Source organism: Stegostoma tigrinum, chromosome 12 (assembly GCF_030684315.1).
Source record: "Stegostoma tigrinum isolate sSteTig4 chromosome 12, sSteTig4.hap1, whole genome shotgun sequence".
In the NCBI taxonomy this organism is placed as follows: Eukaryota; Metazoa; Chordata; class Chondrichthyes; order Orectolobiformes; family Stegostomatidae; genus Stegostoma; species Stegostoma tigrinum.
The window spans coordinates 77,465,151-77,486,938 of record NC_081365.1 but is presented as its reverse complement, the minus strand read 5'-3'; the positions used below and the strand labels follow the sequence as shown (position 1 = coordinate 77,486,938).

General features: G+C 39.5%; 1 protein-coding gene across 4 annotated transcripts in view; it reads left to right on the top strand.

The window, feature by feature from the left end:
• Nucleotides 1–21,788, top strand: part of wbp4 (WW domain binding protein 4) — a 53,989-nt gene that overhangs the window by 18,944 nt on the left and 13,257 nt on the right. For 3 of the 4 annotated variants that reach the window (XM_048540367.2, XM_048540368.2, XM_048540370.1), the window contains 3 exons: nt 14,465–14,535; nt 16,254–16,320; nt 16,696–16,928. In XM_048540367.2, the coding sequence (XP_048396324.1) occupies nt 14,465–14,535; nt 16,254–16,320; nt 16,696–16,928 (371 nt within the window). The remainder of the gene's footprint in view (nt 1–14,464; nt 14,536–16,253; nt 16,321–16,695; nt 16,929–21,788) is intronic. The other variant, XM_048540369.2, reaches the window with a different exon arrangement.

Here is a 21,788-nt window from a genome sequence, read left to right as displayed (position 1 = left end):
ATTCCACTGGCAGCCATTTGGCAGATAGTGTTATGCATTTCTGAAGTTCTTTTGGTGATTAATTTGCTATTAACTTAAATATTTCTAAAGCATGGCCAGACCATTCACTGCACACTTCCTGTAAGTAGAGGTGACTGTCTCTAGTTGATGCTTTAGTTTTTGGCACATGCTGATTCCCTCAATATTCTGGCCTTGTAGCGTCATTACAGTGGTGTTTTTCATGCATTAGGGAAAAATTATTATATTTTATATTTTATTCTTGAAAGAATGTGTTTATATGGCATTTTCTGTCTAACTTACAGGAACCAGTACATCATAGTTGAAGCTTTTCATCTTGGATCTTGTTTATGTGTTAACGTTCTTTGCTTTGTTATCTCATTATAACATACACGTCTTGTATCTTAAATTGCCTTCAGAAGGCAAAGTGCCTTTTCCAGTGTCAGCTGCCCTGCCCCTGCACTGCTTAATTTACTTTGAGCTTCAGTCTATCAAGTGTTAATACTCCCATATGTGGAGTAACTCTTCCTGTATTCTAAGACCATTTTCACAGATGTTCATGTAATGTTTGATCTTCTTTTAGTTTGGTATTTCTTACTTTGGTCTTTCTTTTTCCTTGACTTCCTAATATCTCTTTTAACAGTCATTTGTAACCTGTGTAGTCTCTTCATCCTTCTTGTGTTTTTTATTTGAGAATTGATTCTGGCATTTCCTACACTAACACATATTCTTTCCTGGAACTCGTTCTGTGGATCTCCCAAATTTTGCACCTTTGCAAGTGTAGTAAATTACACACTACACCCATTTTTATGTCACCTAAATTTTTCAGCTATTCCTCCTTGACTTCTCAGTTTTTAGAATGTTTAAACAAAGATTGTGTGAAATAATGTGGTTCTGCTGAATTGAATGAGTAAAAAATGTATACTTTCATAAAATATCTTCATTTAGGTAGTAGAGTTTGTGTGGTTTTGAGTGAATCAGCAAAAACTGGATATTGTACCAGGAGCTACTTATTATTTAAAGTAATATAGTTAGAGAGGTTTATTGTTTTATTTGGACTGTTGTATAAATGAGTATGTTGAAGTCACGCAAGTATCTTTTTGGAGTTTTCCAAAATACACGCAGAACTAATGTATAGAAACCACCATATAGTGAAGAGTCTAATTGGATGCTTTATTTGAAAGATGTTTCGAGAGAAATGTATTAAATGTGTAAGTAACAGTATATAATTCCTAAGGCCTGTTTTACTGTTACTTTTCAAAGTTTCGATTATTTCTGCGATTGTCTTTTAAATAGATTAGAATAGTCCTATGGCTCAGCCTTCAGATTAAGGCTGCTAATACTTTCTGGTGCCGACACTGCAAGTATCCTATTTTGTGGCTCTTGGAACAGCATTGTTCCTCCAGATACCAAGCACCTCAGGCGATTTTCAAAAAAAACTTTGAACTCTATGATTTTTATCGGTTCTTTCCAATTTACGCTATTCAAAGAAAAGGGAGAAATTTTCAGCTGCTTCACCAAACAGTGATGGAAAGCTTATTAATAGACATTAATTAATTGGTACTTTTTGATTATATTGATTGAATCATTTTATTTAACAAGGATTGCTGAGTGTGGTACAATTCATATTGTGCATATGGACTTCTAAAAGGTATTTGGAAAAGTACCACTGAATATAATTGTTAGCAAAGTGAAGTCATTTGGATTAAATGGGCAGCTGTTTGTTGCATTCAGCCCCAGGAAAGTTTCCCCACTTTGCTGTGGATCCAGACAGGATAACTCAAATTGAGAAGTTCCTGACAGAGAATGGATGATCCCCCGTGGTCAGTTGCATCGAGATTACTTCAGTAAAGAGCCTTTCCCTTGTGGGTAACTTTCATAAAAGGAGATAACTTAACCAGATTGCTTTGAGCTTTCAGTACAGTGAGACTATTAGTTACTAACCACAAGAAGAATTAATAATGCAACACACAGCCAAAGAATAAGGAGTGAACACTCCCCCACCCCCCAACCCCACAAAAGAAAATGATAAAAGTTAGACAATGATGTACAAACCAGTTTTTAAGTCATTTGTAAAGAGTAATTGTCGAACATTTCAGGCTGATGTATGCAGTAGTGTTGTATTAGTGGTTGAGAAGTGATTTTGAGATTTTTGGCTTTGCAGGTTGATTGACAGTTAACAGGATGAAACAAAATCAATGCTGTCTTCCGAACAACACTTAACAATAGTTTTTTTTCTCCCCCTTTTTTTTCTGCAATGCAGGACGCTTATTGGCTGTTCTCAACTGACTTTCAAGGCACGCGAATCTACTTCTTAGTATGTCAGGCTGCTAAGATATGCAGACCAGGAGCTGCATTTGTTTTTTTTTTGCTTTTTGTATATCCCCCAGAAGAGTAAAACACCAGTTTGTCTGTAGGAGGTAAATTTGTGCTCAGTGGGGCTGGGTAGCTGGCCTTTCACAATCTCTTTACTTTTACTCTTTCTGTTTAAAATTTCCCTGACAGATGTTGTGTTTTATGGGCCCACTCAAGGAGTCGCTGAATTTTCATCCACAGTGACCTTTTGGATATTGCAGTTCTCCCTTTTAAAATCAAGGGCATCACGGCTCACTAGATAGCACTGCTTCCTCACAGCACCCGGGAGCCAGATTCGATTCCACCCTCTGACTGCCAGTGTGGAGTTTGTACATTCTCCCATGTTTGTGTGGGTTTTCTCCGGATACTCCGTTTCTTCCCACGGTTTAAAGACATGCAGATTAGCTGGATTAGCCCTGGTACAATGCAGGGTCTTAGGGAAAGGGTAGAGATGGAATGCTCTTTGGAGGATTGATGTGGACTCAATGGATCAAATTGCCTGCTTCCACACTAAGGATTCTGTGCAGGAATTAAAAATTTAATATGTCCATAAGTACCTGAGTCCTGATCTGTTGTCATGACATGTTGAATGAATACGTAATTGGCCTTGGATGGAAAGCAGAAAGCACTGGTGAATGATTTTTTTTTTTGTCTCCAAGAATGGAGCCTAGCAATCGCTGCTCTCCTTGAGGAGAGGGTTGGTCTTGGGATTTAATTCATTGTCTCATGATGCAGATATTTTTCTGGCTGGGCCAGCTTTTGTTACCCATCCTTAATTGTCCTTGAAAAGATGTGGATGAGCTGCTTTCTTGAACTGCTAAAGTTTATCAGTGTAGGTATATCCACTGTGCTGTTAAGAAGCTGCAGGATTTTAATCCAGTGACACTTAATAAAGAAAGCAGTATAGTTGCAAGGCAGGATGCTTTGGAGGGGAGCTTGCAGGTGATGTACTCAAACTACTACCTTGTCAATCTAGGAGGTGGCGATAGAGACTACAGATTTGGAAGGTGCTGTCAAAAAAGCCTCAATTAGTTGCAGTGGATACTGTAAATTGTAGACTGGTGCCACTGTGCATCAGTGGTGGAGAGAGTATTGTTTAAGGTAATGGTGGAGGGCTGTCAGTCAAGAGGTCTGCTTTGTCCTGGGTGGCTTTAAGCTTTTGCAGTGCTTGCTGCACTGGCAGTCATCAGGCAAGTTGGTAGTATTTCACAACACTCTTGACTTGTACCTTGAAGATGGTGAGTAGACTTCGGGCAATCGGGTGCTGAGTTACTGCAGAATTCCCAACTTCGGACCTGGTCCAGCAGGTACAGTAATAATATGGTTGGTCTGATTTGAGTTCCTGGTCAGTTAACTCCCTATAATCTGATAGTGAGGAATATTGTGATGACCATACCATCGAATGTCAAGGGAAGATTGTTAGATTCTCGCTTGTTGGAGATGGTATTGCCTGGCATCCACTACCCTGAGGAATTCTGTTGTTGGAGGATAATCCACAGCAGTCAAGTGGTGACTCCAAACAGTAGGTTTTTGCCTGATTTCTGTTGACTCCGGTTTTACATTGGCTCCTTTAAAGTAGAGGGCAGCCACACTCACATTTGAATTCTGCTCTTTTGCCATTTTTGGGTAAAGGTTGTAATGAAGTCAGAAGCTGAGTGGTCCTGGTGAAAGCCAAACTGAGCATAAACGGACTACTTTTTAAAAATCTAGATTAAGGACCTGGTTTGCAATGGCATTGACACATACTCTTCAAGATTTTGGAGAGGAAACAGGAGATTTTCTAACATGGTACCAAGGTTGAAATTGCATAGAGAAACTGGGGTTGCTCTTCTTGAGTCAGAAGATTAAAGGGGGATTTCGTGGAGGCTGTCAAAAATACAAAAGTATTCTGCTGCCATAAATAGAGAAGTTGGTTCCCACGTTCAAAGTTTGTAACCAATTGGGATACGCTTAGGTGAATGAAGAAACTTGTTTTACAAAGCGAGTTGGCGGGGGGGGGTCTAGAATTCTTTGCCCAAAAGAATAGTGGAGGCAGATTCCTCAATCACTTTGAGGAGAATTGTAAAGAACATTTGGGTAATGGTGAAAGAACAGCGGAGTGGGGACTAATCAGAAAACTGTTTGTAGTTGCCAGCAAATACAATGGAATGGATGATCTGCTGTATTGTATCATTCTGTGATACATCTATGATGTATTCAGCATGTGTGACTGTCATTTTCAGCATTCACAATGAATGACTAATTGTAATTTTGCAATTCCTGATCTTCAGCTGGAAGAAAGTAGTTGAAGATTTGGAATTATTGTTTAGGGATCTTCGACATTTGGCAATGCAGAGCTTGTGTTGCTTTAAAAAAGTGGTATTTGGAACACTCTGAAGGGACCACACTGCTGGACTATGGGGAATGACTTTTGGATTCGGACTATGAATTACACTTCAAAGAGTTAGCATAGACATGATAGGTTGAATGGCTTCCTTCAGTACTGTACAATTTGATCTTGTGACAGCTAATATTCTCTGGGACTGATATAAAGCTGGTCAAACTGACACCTCATCCGACCAGGCCCTGGCAAAGTGGCAGTCCAGCCCTGCGTTTTCAACTGAAGTGGCAAAGTCTTTAGTGAGGAAGGGTATGGCAGGTATGAGCCAATTCATTAGTAATTGTCAGATAAGTGAGAGAGAACTCTAAATGCATCCTGTGAGGAGAAACTTTTTGACCCATCATGCCACATAAGTAGTAGTTGCTGCAAAACTAATCCTAATGGTGCATTCTTCCCCATGGACCTATATCTGTTCAGAACTGATCTCAATGTCCTGCTGTCACCCATTGTCCATTGTTTCTGTTGCCGAAAATTACCATGTACAGTTGTGACTTTCACTCCTTCAGCTTTTAATTATTGGAGATTGAAAAAACATGAAATTATTCAACTAGTGTCTTTCATTTTTCTCTTAACCGAGCTTCCTTTTGTTCTTTCAGGACTTGATTTAATAATTAATTCTTGACTTTTTAATTTGTATAGTTCAAATATTACCCTTTAAACAGTTCTTTAATCTGGGTGGCTAAGAAGGAGTAATAGTTTCCTTGTTAATACTGTGCTAGTTGAATGTAGAGGAAGCAGTGCTTTTTGGGTGGTTGCCTGACAAATCAAATGCTAGTTTAATCAATGGCTGAAGCTGTTTCTTTTACTACTTGAGCCAAAATCTAATTTAAGTCAACTGTTTTAAGACTTATCGCCAGACTGTGTGCTGCTGTGGATTTAAGTGACCTCTGTGTTCCATGCCATTGTAGTATGCTTTTCTGCAATCCCAGTAATTCCCTGCTATGTGGAATTTCCTTGCACTGTATCAATGAAAACATTTGAAAATATTCACTTTAGTTTTATCACAAGCTCTCAATTTTTAACTCAGTGCAAGTTCAACCCATGCTCCTTAGGAATGTATATAACGGTGAAGTGGTAATTACTCACTAAGATCACGTTTGTTGGGTACTCGGACCAGTGAAGTGTTACCTAAACTGATCAAAGTCTACTATTCAAACTTGCAATACATTTTAAAATTCGTAATAGTTGAATTTATTCAGACCTGGTGATTTATTAGATGAACGTCACAAACAGGAACACACAGGTCTGTGAGGAGATAGCGGGATGTGTTTCTCTTCCTGTGGTCTAAAGTCTTTGGTTTAACTTCCCCTGTCCCCCCTCATTAGCAAAATAGCACAAGGTACCTGATTGCTGTGTTTTTAATTCATTCTTTCTATGTGGGGACACTGGCAAGTACGGCCCAATCTCAGTTTTGAAGATGGTGGCCAGTTTTGAGTTGCTGCAGTCTGTATGCTTTCTGGTCTCTGAGTTCCAGGCTTTTGACCTAGTGATAACGAAGGAGTGACAAATTCACATAATAAGGGTGTGAATGGAAGACAACTCTGAGGTAATATTCCCATGCACCTACTACCTATGTCTTGATGGAGCTGAGGAGATACTGCTGAATTAATCTTATGAGTTGCTCCATTGCCTCTTGAGGATAGAAAACACTGTTGCTGGGTGTGCTCTTGGTGGCTGAGGTGCAATTGAACAGATTGTTGTGCTTTGGACGGTGTTGCAGCTACACAAGTCCGTGCAAGTGAAAACTCTTCCATTAAAATCCCAAGATCTGCTGTGGGGAGTAAGGACAGTGCTGCAAGTCTAGGGTGACTATAGAAGGGATTGAAAGTCTCGCTTAGTGTATTTGTACATCTGTATTTGCCTTTGGAAACTGATTTGATTCTACTCTGCAGAATAAAGGATGTTACTCTGTATTTAGCCAGTATAGCAAGATTGGCTTCTAATGTATCTTGTTGACAGCATAGCCATCCATCTGCATGTTTGGTCTGTCAGAAACTTATAGACAGATTTTAAAAAGTGAGTTAGCTGCTTTTAAAATTGACTTCCCATCTGTCCCATCTTCAGGTAATGGAGTAGATAATAGATGTGGCCCCATGCATGTGATATTATTCTGCTTTGGGGGTAAGCTACCTTGAACATGCTAGGATGCACTTTATCCTAAGTTAGGATAAAATTTAACTTTTCCAATTTAAATTTAATCTTCCTGTTATCCTTCAAGCTGAATTGCTGTCCATTTTGAGGCTCTTTTTATTACTGTAAGTTGCACATAGGACAAAGCAAACAAATGTTTACAAACTGGTCTATAAATGCAAAATTTTGTACGCATTGTTGTTAGCTGTACTTTAGGTGTCTTTTGGTAACTTCGGTTTAAATTTATGGCAAGAAGAGCCAATTAAGAATTTGCCTTACAAAATATCTTTTAATTAGAACAAATTAAAGCCTTTTCACAGAATTTAAAGAAAGGCAAGCCAAAGATGAGGATAGTTAGCTTTGATCATCCTTCTAACTATCCCTGAGTTTTAAGAACTGTGTTTTGAGAGTTCTTAAAACTCAGGTAGGCTCCACATGAAATATATTGTGCCTCACATCAGAGCTTGAGTTCATCTCTATGCATGTATCATGTTTATTACAGATGCCAAACAGTCCTGTTTTGGAAAAGAAAAAAGCAATGACTTGGAGTCAGAATTTTACAATAGGTAGAGTTTAACAGTTTTTATAAATGGATAAATCAAAGGAACAGAAGGTAATTAAAAAGGACTTGCAATTATGTCATTTTTATTTTTCTGACCCCTAGCTGATGTAAAGTGCTATTTAACTAAAAATGTAGAAAATGCATAAGCCAGCTGCACAAAGCAAGGTGCCGCAAACAGCATTCTGATGATCAGATAATCTGATTTACTGATATTGATTGAGGTACATTATCTTCACTGTCGGAGACAAACTCCCCTCCCTGTCCTTATGGAGTCTTCTGGTTCCACCTGAAGTTTAATATATCCTCTGAAAGATGGGACCTTAGACAATGCAGTACTGCACAAGGGTGTTAACCTAGATTTTGAAATTGTGTGTCTGAAGTGGGATGTGTGACTCATGACCTTCTAACTTGGACGAGTGTACTACAACAGCTGACACCTGCAAAAATGTTCAAAGAAACAGGCTGAACTATCACAAACAGCCTCTGAACCTGAGACTACCAGTAAGAACTAGCTTGGGACATGTGGTGAAAGGGTGGTGGTATGAGGGCTGAGGTGATCATTTCATTGACGCCAACTTGTTTGTGAAACATGACAAGGTACAAACCTTGACAAGGCAGCAGGAATCCTGGCTGAAGTAAATTTGAAACAAGAAACCTATATGTTGGCATATCTGCCCACATTACCCTATACTTTATTTGATGTAGTCCCTAATTTCAGATTTCTATGCAACATTAGTTTTAAAAATTCTTTGAGTGTGGGCAATTGTGCATCACTAATTGACCTTTGAGAAAGTTGGGTGGAAGAGTAACTCTGAGTAGTATCCACCTGATTTGGACAGGTTGTGAGTGAGCAAATTCATGGCAGATGAAATATAATGGATAAATTTGAGGTTGTCTACTTTTCTACTTTGCCAGCAAAAATAGGAAGGCAGATTATTATCTGAATGGCAATAAATTGGGAAAGGGGGAGACACAGTGAGACTGGGGTGAGCCCAGTCATTGAAAGGAAGCGTGCAGGTACAGCAGGCGGTGAAGAAGGTTCTGGCTGTAGAGGGAGTGCAGTGAAGGGTTACTGCATTGGCTCATGCGATGGCAGGACTAATGTGCAAAGAAAGACTGGTTTGGTTAGGATGATATTCACTGTTTAGAGAAAGGTGGTGAGGGCAGGGGTGGAATCTTGTAGAAACGTGTAAAATTCTAACAGGTCTAGACAAGGTAAATATGAACACAATGTTCTTGATGACCAAGATGTCCAGATCCATGGATCACAGCTTAAGGATACAGGAGACACCGTTTGGGACTGAAATGACAAATTTCTTCTCCCAGTGAAGAGTGAGCCTGTGGAATTTTCTGCCTGAAAATAGTTGACTGCAAAATATTGAATGTTTTCATCAAGGAGTTGGATATTGTTCCTCGGCCTAAAGGGACGATAAAAGGGAATGGGCTAGTTTGGGAATGGGAACAAGATACTGAGTTAGATGATTAGCCAAGATCACGTTGAATACGTGAGCAGGCTCAAAGGGTTGAATGGCCTCCTGCTGTCTTCTACATTTGAAAAGGTGGTGACATGCCACCATTTTGAATCAATACAATCCATGTAGTGTAGGAACACTAGGAGTGCTATTGTAGGAGTTCCAGGTTTTGACCCAGCATCGGTCAAGGAACAGCAATATACTCCCATGTCAGCATGATGACTGGCTTGAAACAGAATTTGCAAGTGGTCATGTTTCCATGTGCCTGCTGGCCGCCTTTCAAGATCAATTAGAGTTTGTGCAATTTTCTAATCACACAGTTTTCTTTTATTCACAGATTTATTTTGCAACACAGTAACTGGCCATTTGGCTCATGTATATGCCCATTCGTTCAATCTCTTCTTAAACTTGCAGCATTTCTTTCTATTCCCTTTTTCCTTGTACTCATCTAGTTTCTTTTTCAAAGCATCTGAGCAATTTCTTCAATCATTATCTATGATAGTGAGTCCTATATTCTAACCATTTTTGAATCAAGGCATTTCTCTCTTATCCCTATAAGGTTTATTGTTAACTTGTTGTATTTACATTCCTAATTTTTTAGATTTTTTGACATATAGACACATTTTTCTGCAAATTCACACAGGTCACCTCTAAGTTTTTTTTTCCTGTTTTCTACAGAGCCTCAATTTGTTCAATCTCAGAAGCTCAAATCTGTTTGTCTGAAACCATCTCATAAATCTTATTTTGTATTTTCTGTGGTCCACCTACGTCCTTCATTTATTTTAAAGGGTAGAATCTGTCTCCGTATATAAAATGTGACCTGACTGGGGACCTGTTGTTGTCTTGTATAATTTTATCCAGCTTCTTAAACTATTTTGAATACTTGCACGGCTTAGCAGAAGGGTCTAGGCCCGAAACGTCAGCCTTCCTGCTCCTCTGATGCAGCTTAACCTGCTGTGTTCATCCAGCTCTACACCTTGTTATCTCAGGATATTATACAGCTACTCCGTGACATCCTTGACCCTGGCATCAGAGAGGCGCACCCATCCCAGAGTCACATTTTATGCCACAGAAACTCCTGTCTGATCCCCTGTAACTATTGCTCTTCCACCACCACCACCACCTGCTCCTCTACCGATCGCCACAGTGCACGCCCCCACCCCTCAACCTGTACAGCTAAGTCACCCTGTGCTGCCAATGAGTTTAGCTTTGGCTGCCATTCCCCTGAGGAACTGTTCTGCTCACCAATTTCCAAGCTGGAATGCGGATTTGGGGTAATCCTACACTACCTGCATGGTTTTTTAGATTACCTGGTAGTCATCCATTACATCTCCAATGGTAAACGTGTAATCTGTAGTATGATGACATCCCTGTACTTGTGAGCCATGTAGTCCTCTGTCTTAGAGACACACAACAGTGCTTTCAATTGTGCTAGAATTCTGAAATTGAGAACTCAAGCTTATCCCTTTGGTGACACTTGAGTTTTTAGCTGAGTCACGTAATATATCCATGACTTTACACAAACCTAAGTTGTACACTCCAGTTGGCCCTTCTGACCGCTGTGCTTTAACTTTAATAAAACTACTTGTCACAGTTGGATTAAGGTATGACCTTAATATGAAAAATTAAGATATTTCTCAGAAAGAAGGGGAAAATGTCTAGATATTTAGATGCAAACTAAATAGATTAACAAATAATCCAAAGTTTAGAAGCACAGACTAAAGTTATTCACCGGTCAGCTGCTTTCTCAGTATCCAACACATTATGCACTATTGGTTTCAATGCAGATAAGCCTGTATTCCTATTTCCTTGCCTGCTCACCTCTTGCTCTGGAGACTTTCTTCTCAAAGTAAACCTCAATGAAAGGGCCTCTTTACCCCAATGCTCAAAGTTCCAACTTTGATCCAAGTTCCCAGTTACTCGGTCTGTCTCACTTCATTCTGACCATGTGGCTTACTCTGACCAGTACTTAACACTAAGTCATGGGAAACAGCAACAAAGATTTGAAGAATAACGTGTGATACTCGTGTATTTGTGGCAGAGTTCAGCCAAGAAAAGCCACTTGGGGGTGACGAATCAGAAATTGCCCCCTCCCTGCATTTCCCACTGTCCACAGGTAAAAAAATCAAGGGCTGCTCCTCCAGTCAGATTTTGTTTCATACAGGCTATTTCAGCTCATTCAGTTTCCCTCTCATGCTTGCTGCCCCTGAAGAGAGTGTCTGTGATTAGACGAGTAGCAGAGTAGGATGGATAACTGTGATTGGATGAGCTGTCCCAGACCCACCATTTTGATGCAGCAGGCTGAATAGCAAGTATTCAGAGAGCTAAGTACCAAGTAACTACTGAAGTTATGCTCTAGTGTTGATTGGGGTCGTGGGAGCTGAGACTGAGCGTCAGCTACAGGATGGGTGAGAGCCCGAAAATATTCATGGGGAATAGAAGCTATGACTTTTCAGCCAAGCACCAAAATGTCTGAACCTGCAGTTTCTCTTGTATTGAGCAGCATTACTATTGCAACAACACCTCAATAGGGTTAAATTAGTCTCTCATGATGGTCTAACACTCATGCTCTAAACTGCATCTTCTATTTCAAAAATCAACTTTAATGTTCTTCATCTAACCTTCAGGCTCAAATTATGATTTTGGAACTACTGCATTGAAATGTGTGATGTACTCATTGAATATCTTGTTGAATATTTTCTTTTAAAGTCGGCATCATGTTGCCCGAATATTCGAAGGGAAAGCAGAGCAGGAGCTTTGGTTAGATAGTGAAAGAAAGTCAGATTACATTAACATGAACACCAAGAGTGTTGGGGAAAAACAGTAGGTCTGGTAGCATCTGTCCAGATAAAAACAAGGATTACATTTCAAGTCCAGTATGTCTGCTGTTCAGAATTAAAGTTGAGTTTTCTTTAACAGTACAGCACAGTGCAGGCCCTTCGGCCCAAGATGTTGTACCGACCTATTATCCTACTAAGATCAATCCACCTGGCATAGTCTACATTTTACTGTCCACCATGTGCCTATCCAAGAGTCGCATAAAAATCTCTAAAGTATCTGACTCCACTACCACTGCCAGCAACACATTCCACACGCCCACCACTCTGTGTGAAGAAACTACCTCTGACATCTCCCCTATACCTTCCTCCAATCACCTTGCGAGTTTTGAGAAGATTTGTAGCTCTGGTTGAGGTTCTGGACGTGAGTTTGCTCACTGAGCTGGAAGGTTCATTTTCAGATGTTTCGTCACCATTACTCAAAAAACTTCAAAAATCTGGAGAATTAAACAAGAGAGACTTCCAAGAATGGTGACGAAACATCTGAAAACGAACCTTCCAGCTCAGCGAGCAAACTCACATCCAATCACCTTAAAATTATGCCCCCTTGTAATAGTTATTTCTGGCCTGGGAAAAAGTCTCTGACTATCCACTCTATCTGTGCCTCTCATCACCTTGTAAACCTCTATCAAGTCACCCCTCATCCTTCTTTGCTCTAATGAAAAAAGCCGTAGCTCCCTCAGCCTTTCCTTATAAGACCTGCCCTCCAGTCCAGGCAGCATCCTGGTAAATTTTGTCTGCACCCTCTTTCCAGAACTGAACACTATTCCAAGTGTGGTCTAACCAGAATTTTATAGAGCTGTAGCATAACCTCAAGGCTGTTAAACTCAATTACCCTGCTGGTGAAAGCCACCACACCATACGCCGCCTTTATAACCCTATCAGCTTGGGTGGTGACTTTGAAGGATCTATGGACGTGGGCCCCAAAATTCAACTGTTCCTACACACTGCTGAGAATCCTATCATTAACCCTGTATTCTGCATTCAAATTTGACCTTCCAAAATGAATCACTTCACACTTTTCTGGGTTGAATTCTATCTGCCCAGCTCTGCGTCCTGTCAAAGTTGTATTGGATTCATAGTTTTCACACTGCAAATGCTGCCAAACCACTCCAGTTTCTCTAGCACATTCTGTTTCTATTCTGCAGTATTTTCTTGTTTTATTTGACTAGTTATAGTGGTGTTGCTTTTAGTAAAGGATCTGTAAAGTTTTCAAAAACAAAATAGACTGACTTGGGCATGTTTGATACTTATTCACTATAAAGAACTGAGCCACTTTCTCAAAAAGTTGGGTGGCAAAGATATCATTTGTTCCAAAAGATGGCTTTACAACACTAGCCAAAACTATTGACGGTTACTTTGTAAAGCCAAAACATGGTCCTGGTACTATAGGACTCAAACTAAAAGCTTGCCAAATGCTTCAAAAGTACTTGTTATTGGACCTCAGTAACAACAAGCAAGAAAAATATCGCTGACCCCAAATGAAGGAAATTTTCTGAGTATCAAGGGCGTTTCTGTGAAAGATTAACTGGCTGTCCTGCAACAAGGAGTGGATATTGCGTATGGTGGGGGAGAAGAGGTGCTGCTTAGAGTGTGTGTGTGCGATCCCATTTTGGCATAAGGGACATTTATTTGCCATAAATTAACCAAAACATCTTATTTATAGGTTCCAAGTTAAAAGGTTTAATGATGTGTGCATACAGCATTTGGTATTAATGCTATCTTATCGTCTAAAGAAGACCCCCATTACCCCAAAAAAAATAGAACAGCACAAATACAGAAGGTAATGGCACAACATAACTGCATCATCCAGTAAAGACGTTTACAAGAATGAAAATGTAGCCTCCGAAAACCCAAAAGAAGTAACCCTCAAGAATGTCTTGCAAAGAGCCCTTGTTGGGATGATATTTTGACCCTTGACATTGTTCTGTGTACCAACATTTGGATTATTTATATTATATGAATCGGTGTTTGCATGTCATCAAATAATTTTTTTTGGAAGACTGACAGAAGGGCTGGTTAGGTATAAGCTTATCTTTTAACATCTCTGTAGGTCTGACTAAATTTGCACTACTATTTAATGAGTGAATGTAATGCATGTAGCTTTGCATTTGTGGTAATTATTATATCTGCAGTATGTGCTTAACCTCCTAATTTGTAGTATTTTAATTAATATCAATTATTGTATTGCCCTCCTATAAATGGCTAGTGGAATAATTAAGTTTAGTTCTTTGTCAATATTATGAAAACGTTTTATATTGTGGTCTATCTTGCCATTGTTTCAGTGTGTGCACAGGTTCAGACCATAGATGTGTACATGTAATTGATACAGTTACAGAGTGTGGTTAATTGGTCATGCAAACTCCTGTGGAGAATATATATATTCTCTTTAGATACCCTCAAACTTAAATTTTGAATAGCCTTGGGTGACTTTTAGGATTAATGAAGCAAAATAAATTAACATTTGTTGTAGCCTTGGAATTGTTCATGCTCAATTAATCACAAGTGCTAAAATTGATCTTACAGGTATGAAAGTTTATGAAGATGTGTTAGAATCGATCAAAACTACTGAATTTTTACCATATGTTTTCAGGGATGGCGTGTGTTCATATTTCAAAGACACTGCTAAATCTTTCTATCCTGTATGGAAATGGGAACTTGTAATATACAGATTGTATTCAGGCCAAGTAGCAGTGAGACACTCACAGGCAATTATTTCTTCATTGTACAGAATCACAATGGGAAAAGCCTGAAGGGTTCCAAGGGAGCTCAAACTTTGTGCAGAGTGAAGTTGCACAACAGGTACATTGTTGGTTTGCATTTGCCTACCACATCATTGAGGGCTTGTATATCTGTGGGCCATAAGTACGCTTTCTTAACCATTACTTATAAGTGAATGGCCCCTCTAGCAGACACTATCCAGTGTTTGCTTGCAGGGGCAATGAGTTCAGAGTAAGAGCACTCCTTTTTTTAAAAAAATTGGTCTATTTTCTAGTCTGGTCTGAACATACAAATGGAACTCCGGGCCGTATGTAAGGTTTGAACTGGCAGTGTTCTGGCAAAAAAAAACTATATTTCACTTGTGATCCTGCTTATTTAACGTATTCTAAGCTAATTTTGTGCTTTTGGATATCGTACCTTTGTACATCGAAAATGGAGCTGGTACATCACCTCTAACATGGTGGCGTGTTTTGCTTTGATGCTTGTTGAGAATCCGGTGCATGTGGAGTTTCCAGGTGAGAACTCTCACTGGTTTTAAGGGTTGTAACAACATGGCCTGAGAGGGAGGAACGGAAGGTCCTTTGACTTCTACCCCAGTATGTGAATGAGCATCAGATATCAGTTCTAGGGTCAGTGAAACCACTTGAATTTCCAGTCCACTCCCCTTTGGGTGAGAAATTGTGTGTTGGGATCTCCTTTGCCAAGTGCACGAAAGTTTTCACAGAAATTTGTGAACTTATTGCTGCTGGGTTCTTATGAAGATGAGTATTTTGTGTTCCAGTTTATTTAGATGTTACAGCAAGCACAGCACTGAGAGCAACATATGAAGGACACATCTGTTTCTAGTTGCTTCAAGGTCAGGATGTTCTAATAGCCTTGAGACCCATAATGTATTTTGTTTGCTCTCCTTATGAAATGAGGCTTGGATTAATCTGATGTGGATCAATATTTTGGGGCAATCAATTTCCCATGAAACATTGAACTAAGTTCAACCTGTTCTGTGGACACACAACCCATGGCACTAGTTGAAGAACAATGGAGCAGTTTTCTTGGTACCTTGACTGTTTGCTCAAATGATTGTATACCATATTGTCACCAGTAGGATCTTGATGTGCATAATTAATTTGTCACTTTGAACTGTCAGTGACACTGTTTCAAAAGCAGTTTATTTAGTGAGACATGATTTGAATATTCTTAGCAGCTTTCATATTCTAAGTATCATATGTGAAAGCACCTTGTCTAATTCTGGTCCAGACCTAGATCTGTATTGTTCTACCTTTATCAGATTATCCTTGCCTGATTTCAAAAACAAGAATGCCACACCAGTTAACACAAGATCTGAAGAGTATTAAAATTTCACAGCCTTCCAGTAACTTAAAACTAAGCTTGTCCTTATGTTGCCCAGTGCTTTGTTGTACCTTGCTGACTGTTGTGCTCAGGAACAAATCTCGTCACCTTGTCCAGTTTCGCATTGATGACAGAATTGTTAGTTTTCGTGGTCTTTCATGAAAGCCACGATCAAACAGCACAAATGGTCTTCGTGCTCTGCAACTTGAGTGTCTGTGAAAATAATTGTGTCACAAGCAAACTGATGTAATTAGAGCTGGTTACACCTTGCAACATTTGATTAGACTTTCGACAGTCTGATAGAGTTAATTAGCATAGTCTGTGTGTAGATATGAGTTAATGTATGAATCAAAACCAACCCCCAAATCATTTCATAATATAAAAGCTTCAGTGGTTCTGCAATTCCAGTAATGTATCTTGCCTCACAATTTGCATAATTGCATCTTTATCAGGCCTCTTCGTGGGTGGAAGGACTTACTCCAGAGGGCTGCACCTACTACTATAATGTCATAACAAGAGGTATGTAGCTTGAACATGAACTGTTTATCCATATGGCATTCATGTGTCTCTTGACTTATCATCAAATCCTTTGTTTGCATCCTCTTCTCTCTGTCTGTCTTAGCATGGGCTCCATGTATTCAACTCACTCCTCACCCCTTTGCAATCAGCATAAATATCATAGTTTCCCAGCAATCGTGGGTCACTGGACTTTAAATCTTAACTGTGTTATTTCCTCTACAGATGTTGCCAGACCTGCTGAGTTCCTTAGCACTTTGTTTGGCTAATTGACTTTTAAGACCTCAGTCACCAGATTCCTGGCAGACTCTTGATTGTTTGTTTGCTGTTATTACCTATGTTGTGCAATAAAGGCTTCATTTTTGTGGTACTTCTCAGAATCACGATGGGAAAAGCCAGAAGGCTTCACCTCTGCCAGCGAATGCTCTGCCACAGTTGTTAAGAATGAGACTGAGCCTGAGATATCCTCTGCAACCTTCAGTTCTGAAGAGCCCACATCTCTGAAAATGACTGAAACGGCCTCTGAAAGTCATCAAGCAGCAGAAGAATTTCTGCAGACCACAGACACAGAGCCAAGCGAGCCACGCCAAGAAGCAAATCCTTCTGTCCAAGTGAGTTGCCACTTTCAATCTCATACACCCTCAACCTTAATAGAACTACAAGATCAGTTAAAACCATGCAGGAACAAAGTAGGCCCATAGTATCCTCGGGGAGAGAACTGTTTACTCAGATTCACACCCACTTTCAACGTGGGCGGATGTGCAAGAAGTTAACATTTGTTGTTAGAAATTTATAATTGGATCATATAACGGATGAAACACAAAATGAAGCCATTCAGCCTGTTCCAATTGGTCAGTTCTCTGCAAGAACAACTCACCTATTTGCACCATTTATTTCTGTCCAGATAACTGACCATTCTCTGTTCAAGACTCCCACAAATTTCTATCACTGCACATTATAGACCCTAAAAGCTTGCTGCCTAAAAGTAGTTTTCCTGAAACATTTCTTGCATCTTTTGCCATCGTTTCAAAACAGTGTCCTTAGGTCTACATTACTTGGACCAATAGGAGCAATTTGTCTCTGTTTGTCCTGATGACTTGTGAGCTTTGATCACCTGTCAGGTCACCTCCAAGGAGAAAAGTCATAGCTTCTCCAATTCTCCACTGAACTGTAGTTCTTCCTCTCAGGAACTATTCTCCTTAATCTTTCCTGCACCAATTTTAATGCCTTCATATCCCACCTAAAATGAGGTGCCGAGATCTAGACACAATCCAGCTGAGACAGCGACACTGTTTTATGTAGGGTTGACATATATTTCTTTCTTTTGTACTGAAGCTTCTAGCTATTAAAGCCCAGAATCCCACATGGTTTGTTAACCACTTTTTGAGCTCTGCTTTCCCAATATAATTTTACCTTTTTGTAATTTTCTCCTTGTTCTTCCTACTAAAGGGAATCATTTCAAACTTAAGTATACAACAGTGTGATGTGAGAGCAGTAAATGTAGTTGTATCGTAATACAACAAGACAGGAACTGGAAACTTGTCATGCACATATGTTTATTGGGCTCTAGTTATTCTTTTACTCGAAGAGAAATGTACAGTAGATTTAAATGTCTCTGGTTCAGTCAATATGTATTACCTACCCCTCATTACCCTGAAGAGGATGGTGAAGAGCTGCCACCTTGAACCGTGGAAGTCCATGTTGTTTAGATAGACCCTCAGTGCCAATAGGGAGGGATATCCAGCATTATAACTCAGTGATACTGAAGAAACAACGACATCATTCCAAGTCAGGATGATGTGTGATTTGGAAGAGAGCTTGCAGGTGATGTTCCGATGCGTTTGCCAGTCTTGACCTTCCGAGAAGTTGAGATTGCGTTTGTAAGGGACTAACAAAAGAACCTTGAGTTGATGCAGTGTATCTTGTAGGTGGTACACAATGCTATCACTTGGTGATGGAGAGAGTGAATGTTGAAGATAGTGGATGGTGTGCCAGTCAAATTGGCTGCTTTGTCCTGGAATGTTTGTGCTTTTGTTTGTGTTTTGGAGCTGCACTCATTCAGGCAAGTGGGAAGTATTTTGTCATATTCATGACTTGTTCCCTGTGGCTTTTGGAAAGTGGGTTAGTTGCTTCAGAATTCCTAGCCTCTGAGCTACTATTGTTGTCACTATATGATGAGGCTGGTCCAGTTCAGTTTCTGGTGGTTGGATACCCCTGTGTTATTGATTTGTGGAGATTTCAGTGAGTATGATGCCACTGAATTAGATGAAGAGATGGTTGGATTCTCTTTTTAGTGATAGAGATGGTCATTGCCTGGTGCTTGTAGGATGCATGTTGTTTGCCACTTATCAGCCCAAGCTTGGATGTTCTCTCGTTTAAGAAGCTTGGGCCTTGGACACTTCTCTAAGAAGCCCCTTTTGCTGAAATGACTGACTTCCAATAGCATGACAAACAGTTTTTGTGCAAATTATGTCTTCCATCAGCGAAACAGTTCTGTCCAAATCTAATTGACTTTAGGTTTCTGAGGATTCCTTGATATTACTTTCAGTCAAATGCTAGTAACAAGCATATTGAAAGTTATTGCTTATAGTTAATATTCTAAAAAATTCCCAAGTGCTTTGTGTTGCAAAACTCAAGTCATTTCCTGTGCATGCATACCTGAGTACTTTCAAAGTTTGTTCCTCAATTTCAGATCCAGTAGACCCACTTCTCGGAGTTTGGTTTTCAGATGAATGTTGACTGGAATATGTTAAATGTCTGATTCACAAACTAGCTGAGGTGACAGTTCTTTAGCTTTTGAATCTTTGTACAGCTCATGGATTTAAAATTAAACATTTTTTTTAAAGAAGTGGCTGTGTCAGCATGTAGCTTTTTACAAGTTCAAGGTGTTGTGTTTATGTTGATTCCACAAGCTGTATTATGAATTAATAATCATGAGGCCCACTCAGTCTGGTTTGGATAGAGGAGGTTACTGTGAAATAATGGGAAATTGCTAGTGGCAATTGAATTTAAATCTGATCTTCTATCCAGTGTGAAGCATGGAACAATGTAATCTCAAACCCTATAATCTTTAGGTATTGGCCCATTTTTGAGCAATGGGATTTGTGAATTACCTACATGATTGTAGGATACTGTGACATATGTCCTTGTAATGAAATGGTTGGTCAAATTCTGATATTTGGAAATTCAGGTTGTTTGAAAGATCTCTAGCAAACTAGCAAATCGAAAAAAGTATAGCTTGTGAGCAGTCAAAGTTTGGGATTGGTAACTCCATTCATGGACATTGTAGCAGACAGATGTTCTAACTGTGCCAACCATTCAAAACCAGATTGGGTCATGATAGAGTGAAAAGTCACAAAGTTCTAGGCAAGCCATCGTTTTGATAGCAAAATCTTCCTGTGACAAGGAAGCCTAACCCTGTGAGAAAATATTGTTGAATGGAGAGAGAGGTTGATCAAGCAAGTTGAAAACTAATGCAAAATGAAAAGTGGACTTTGTTAAGGATTGGAAGATTCCACCATCAAGTTTGTTAATCATTCTGAAACACAAGGCAAACATCTTGGAATAGGACTTGACTTGCTGTGATGGCTGTTCAAAACAAGGCATGCCAATGTCTTCTGTGCAGTAAGTGGTCAGGTTACTAGAGTTATGGAAGCAAGTATATGCCAAGGGACATTTATTTTAACATGGAAGAAGCTGGGATGTTTCACTGTCTTTTCCAAGGTTGCTGTATGCATGTTTCATCCTTAAAACCCAATGATAGAAAGAAGAGCATGGGAACATGAATGATACTGAAAAGCTGCCACCACTTCTGACGGGAAATTCCAAGTCAAGCTGCTATGTGCACCTCAAGAAACCTCCGCAGGATAAGGCTAACACAAAAGACTATACGTGACATCCAGTGTTTTTGAGTCTTGGATCAGGCAAGTTGACTAAATATATCAAAAGAAGGAGGAGGAAGATTATAATTACAGACAAGTACCTTCTGTAGCCCTACAGAACTACCAACCTGAATATTTTTTACTCCCAAATGTGACTGCAAATTTCAACCAATGGATCCAAACTGATTAGGAGAGTAAAAACCACTACCTACAGCAATTAATCTCTTAGGCTGTTGAGGCCATCAATTAGAAGCAGGAGTGTTCAGCCTGATTGTTCTAGACATGTTCATGATGAAGGTGTGAGGGATGGTGACAGAAGTGAAGGGCACTTGTCAATTGCTTTTACTATTCTGGGTTCAAACTAACTACGACTGAGAAAGGCCACAATGTGGAAGAGTTCCATGAGGCCAGTCCCAACCTGGAAATGGGTCTCCCATCAAACTCTAATGGGAAGACAGTATTGAAATTTCAACAGAGACGGGTGAAAATCTGTGGCATGCTGAACAATACTGCATGCTGCGCAGTGCATCGTGGATGTAAGATGCTCTTCACCCAAGGAGGCCAATCACTGAAAAGGCTGATTAGTGCCTGCCTGCTTCCCTAGCTGAAGCTGGAGAGCTTAAATGCTCTGTGATGCAATTGATTGTATTGACGACATGGCAGACTTTGTTGAACTCCTGCAAAGACAGCAGGCTAAATAGAAAAAGATTTCCTGAGATTTCCCAAGACTAACTCCTAAAACAATTTTCCAGTGCCTTTTACTGTGCAGGGTTAGGCCATTATAAATTGAGCAAACGGAAAAGAAAATGTGTTTTATACATTTACTGCTTTGTTTCCATTTGGGATCTATTATGACATGGAGCATTACTGTAGGCAGTAAAGTTTTGTAGGTGCCTCCTGACTATCTCAAAGCTCTGTTTTAATATGCATTAGTCGATTAGATCTCCTGTGATTTGATTGATTGCAATTTCACTGCATTTAATTTGCTGGATACTTGATACTCCCTGTAGTCTTATTTCCAAAATGTTGAGTTGCGGCAACAATCTAAACAGCTCATTGTGTTCAATTTTTAATGAGAATCTACTATATGGCATGGCTGTACAGGACATGGTATACAATACCTTAAATAGAAACAGTTACAAAAATGCAAAGACCATGTTGGCTACAATGCATTGGGAAAATTGATTTAAAAGATGAGATGCTAGCAAAACAATGGCAGATATTTAGCAGATATTTCATAACTCATTAATCGAGAAAGAGAGATTTTAAGATCAGAAAATCCTATCTCTGGCTAACTTGGAGTCAAGGATTTAGCAAATTGAAGATGTACGATGTGTGAAGATTAGTGGTAGATCAAATGATTGGACAAGGAAGAAAAAACCTCTACATGACTTAACGGAAATAAGAGGGAGAGTATGAAAATAACTAGCAAATTATATTAAAATAAACAAGTGCTTCTATAAAACTGAAACAGAGAAACTCAAAGTGAACATTGTTTCCTTCAAGGATGAAACCAGACAGTTAATTGGAAATAAGGAAATTGCAGAGGCTTTGAACAAATATTTTGTTTCTCTCTTTGCAAGAGAAGCC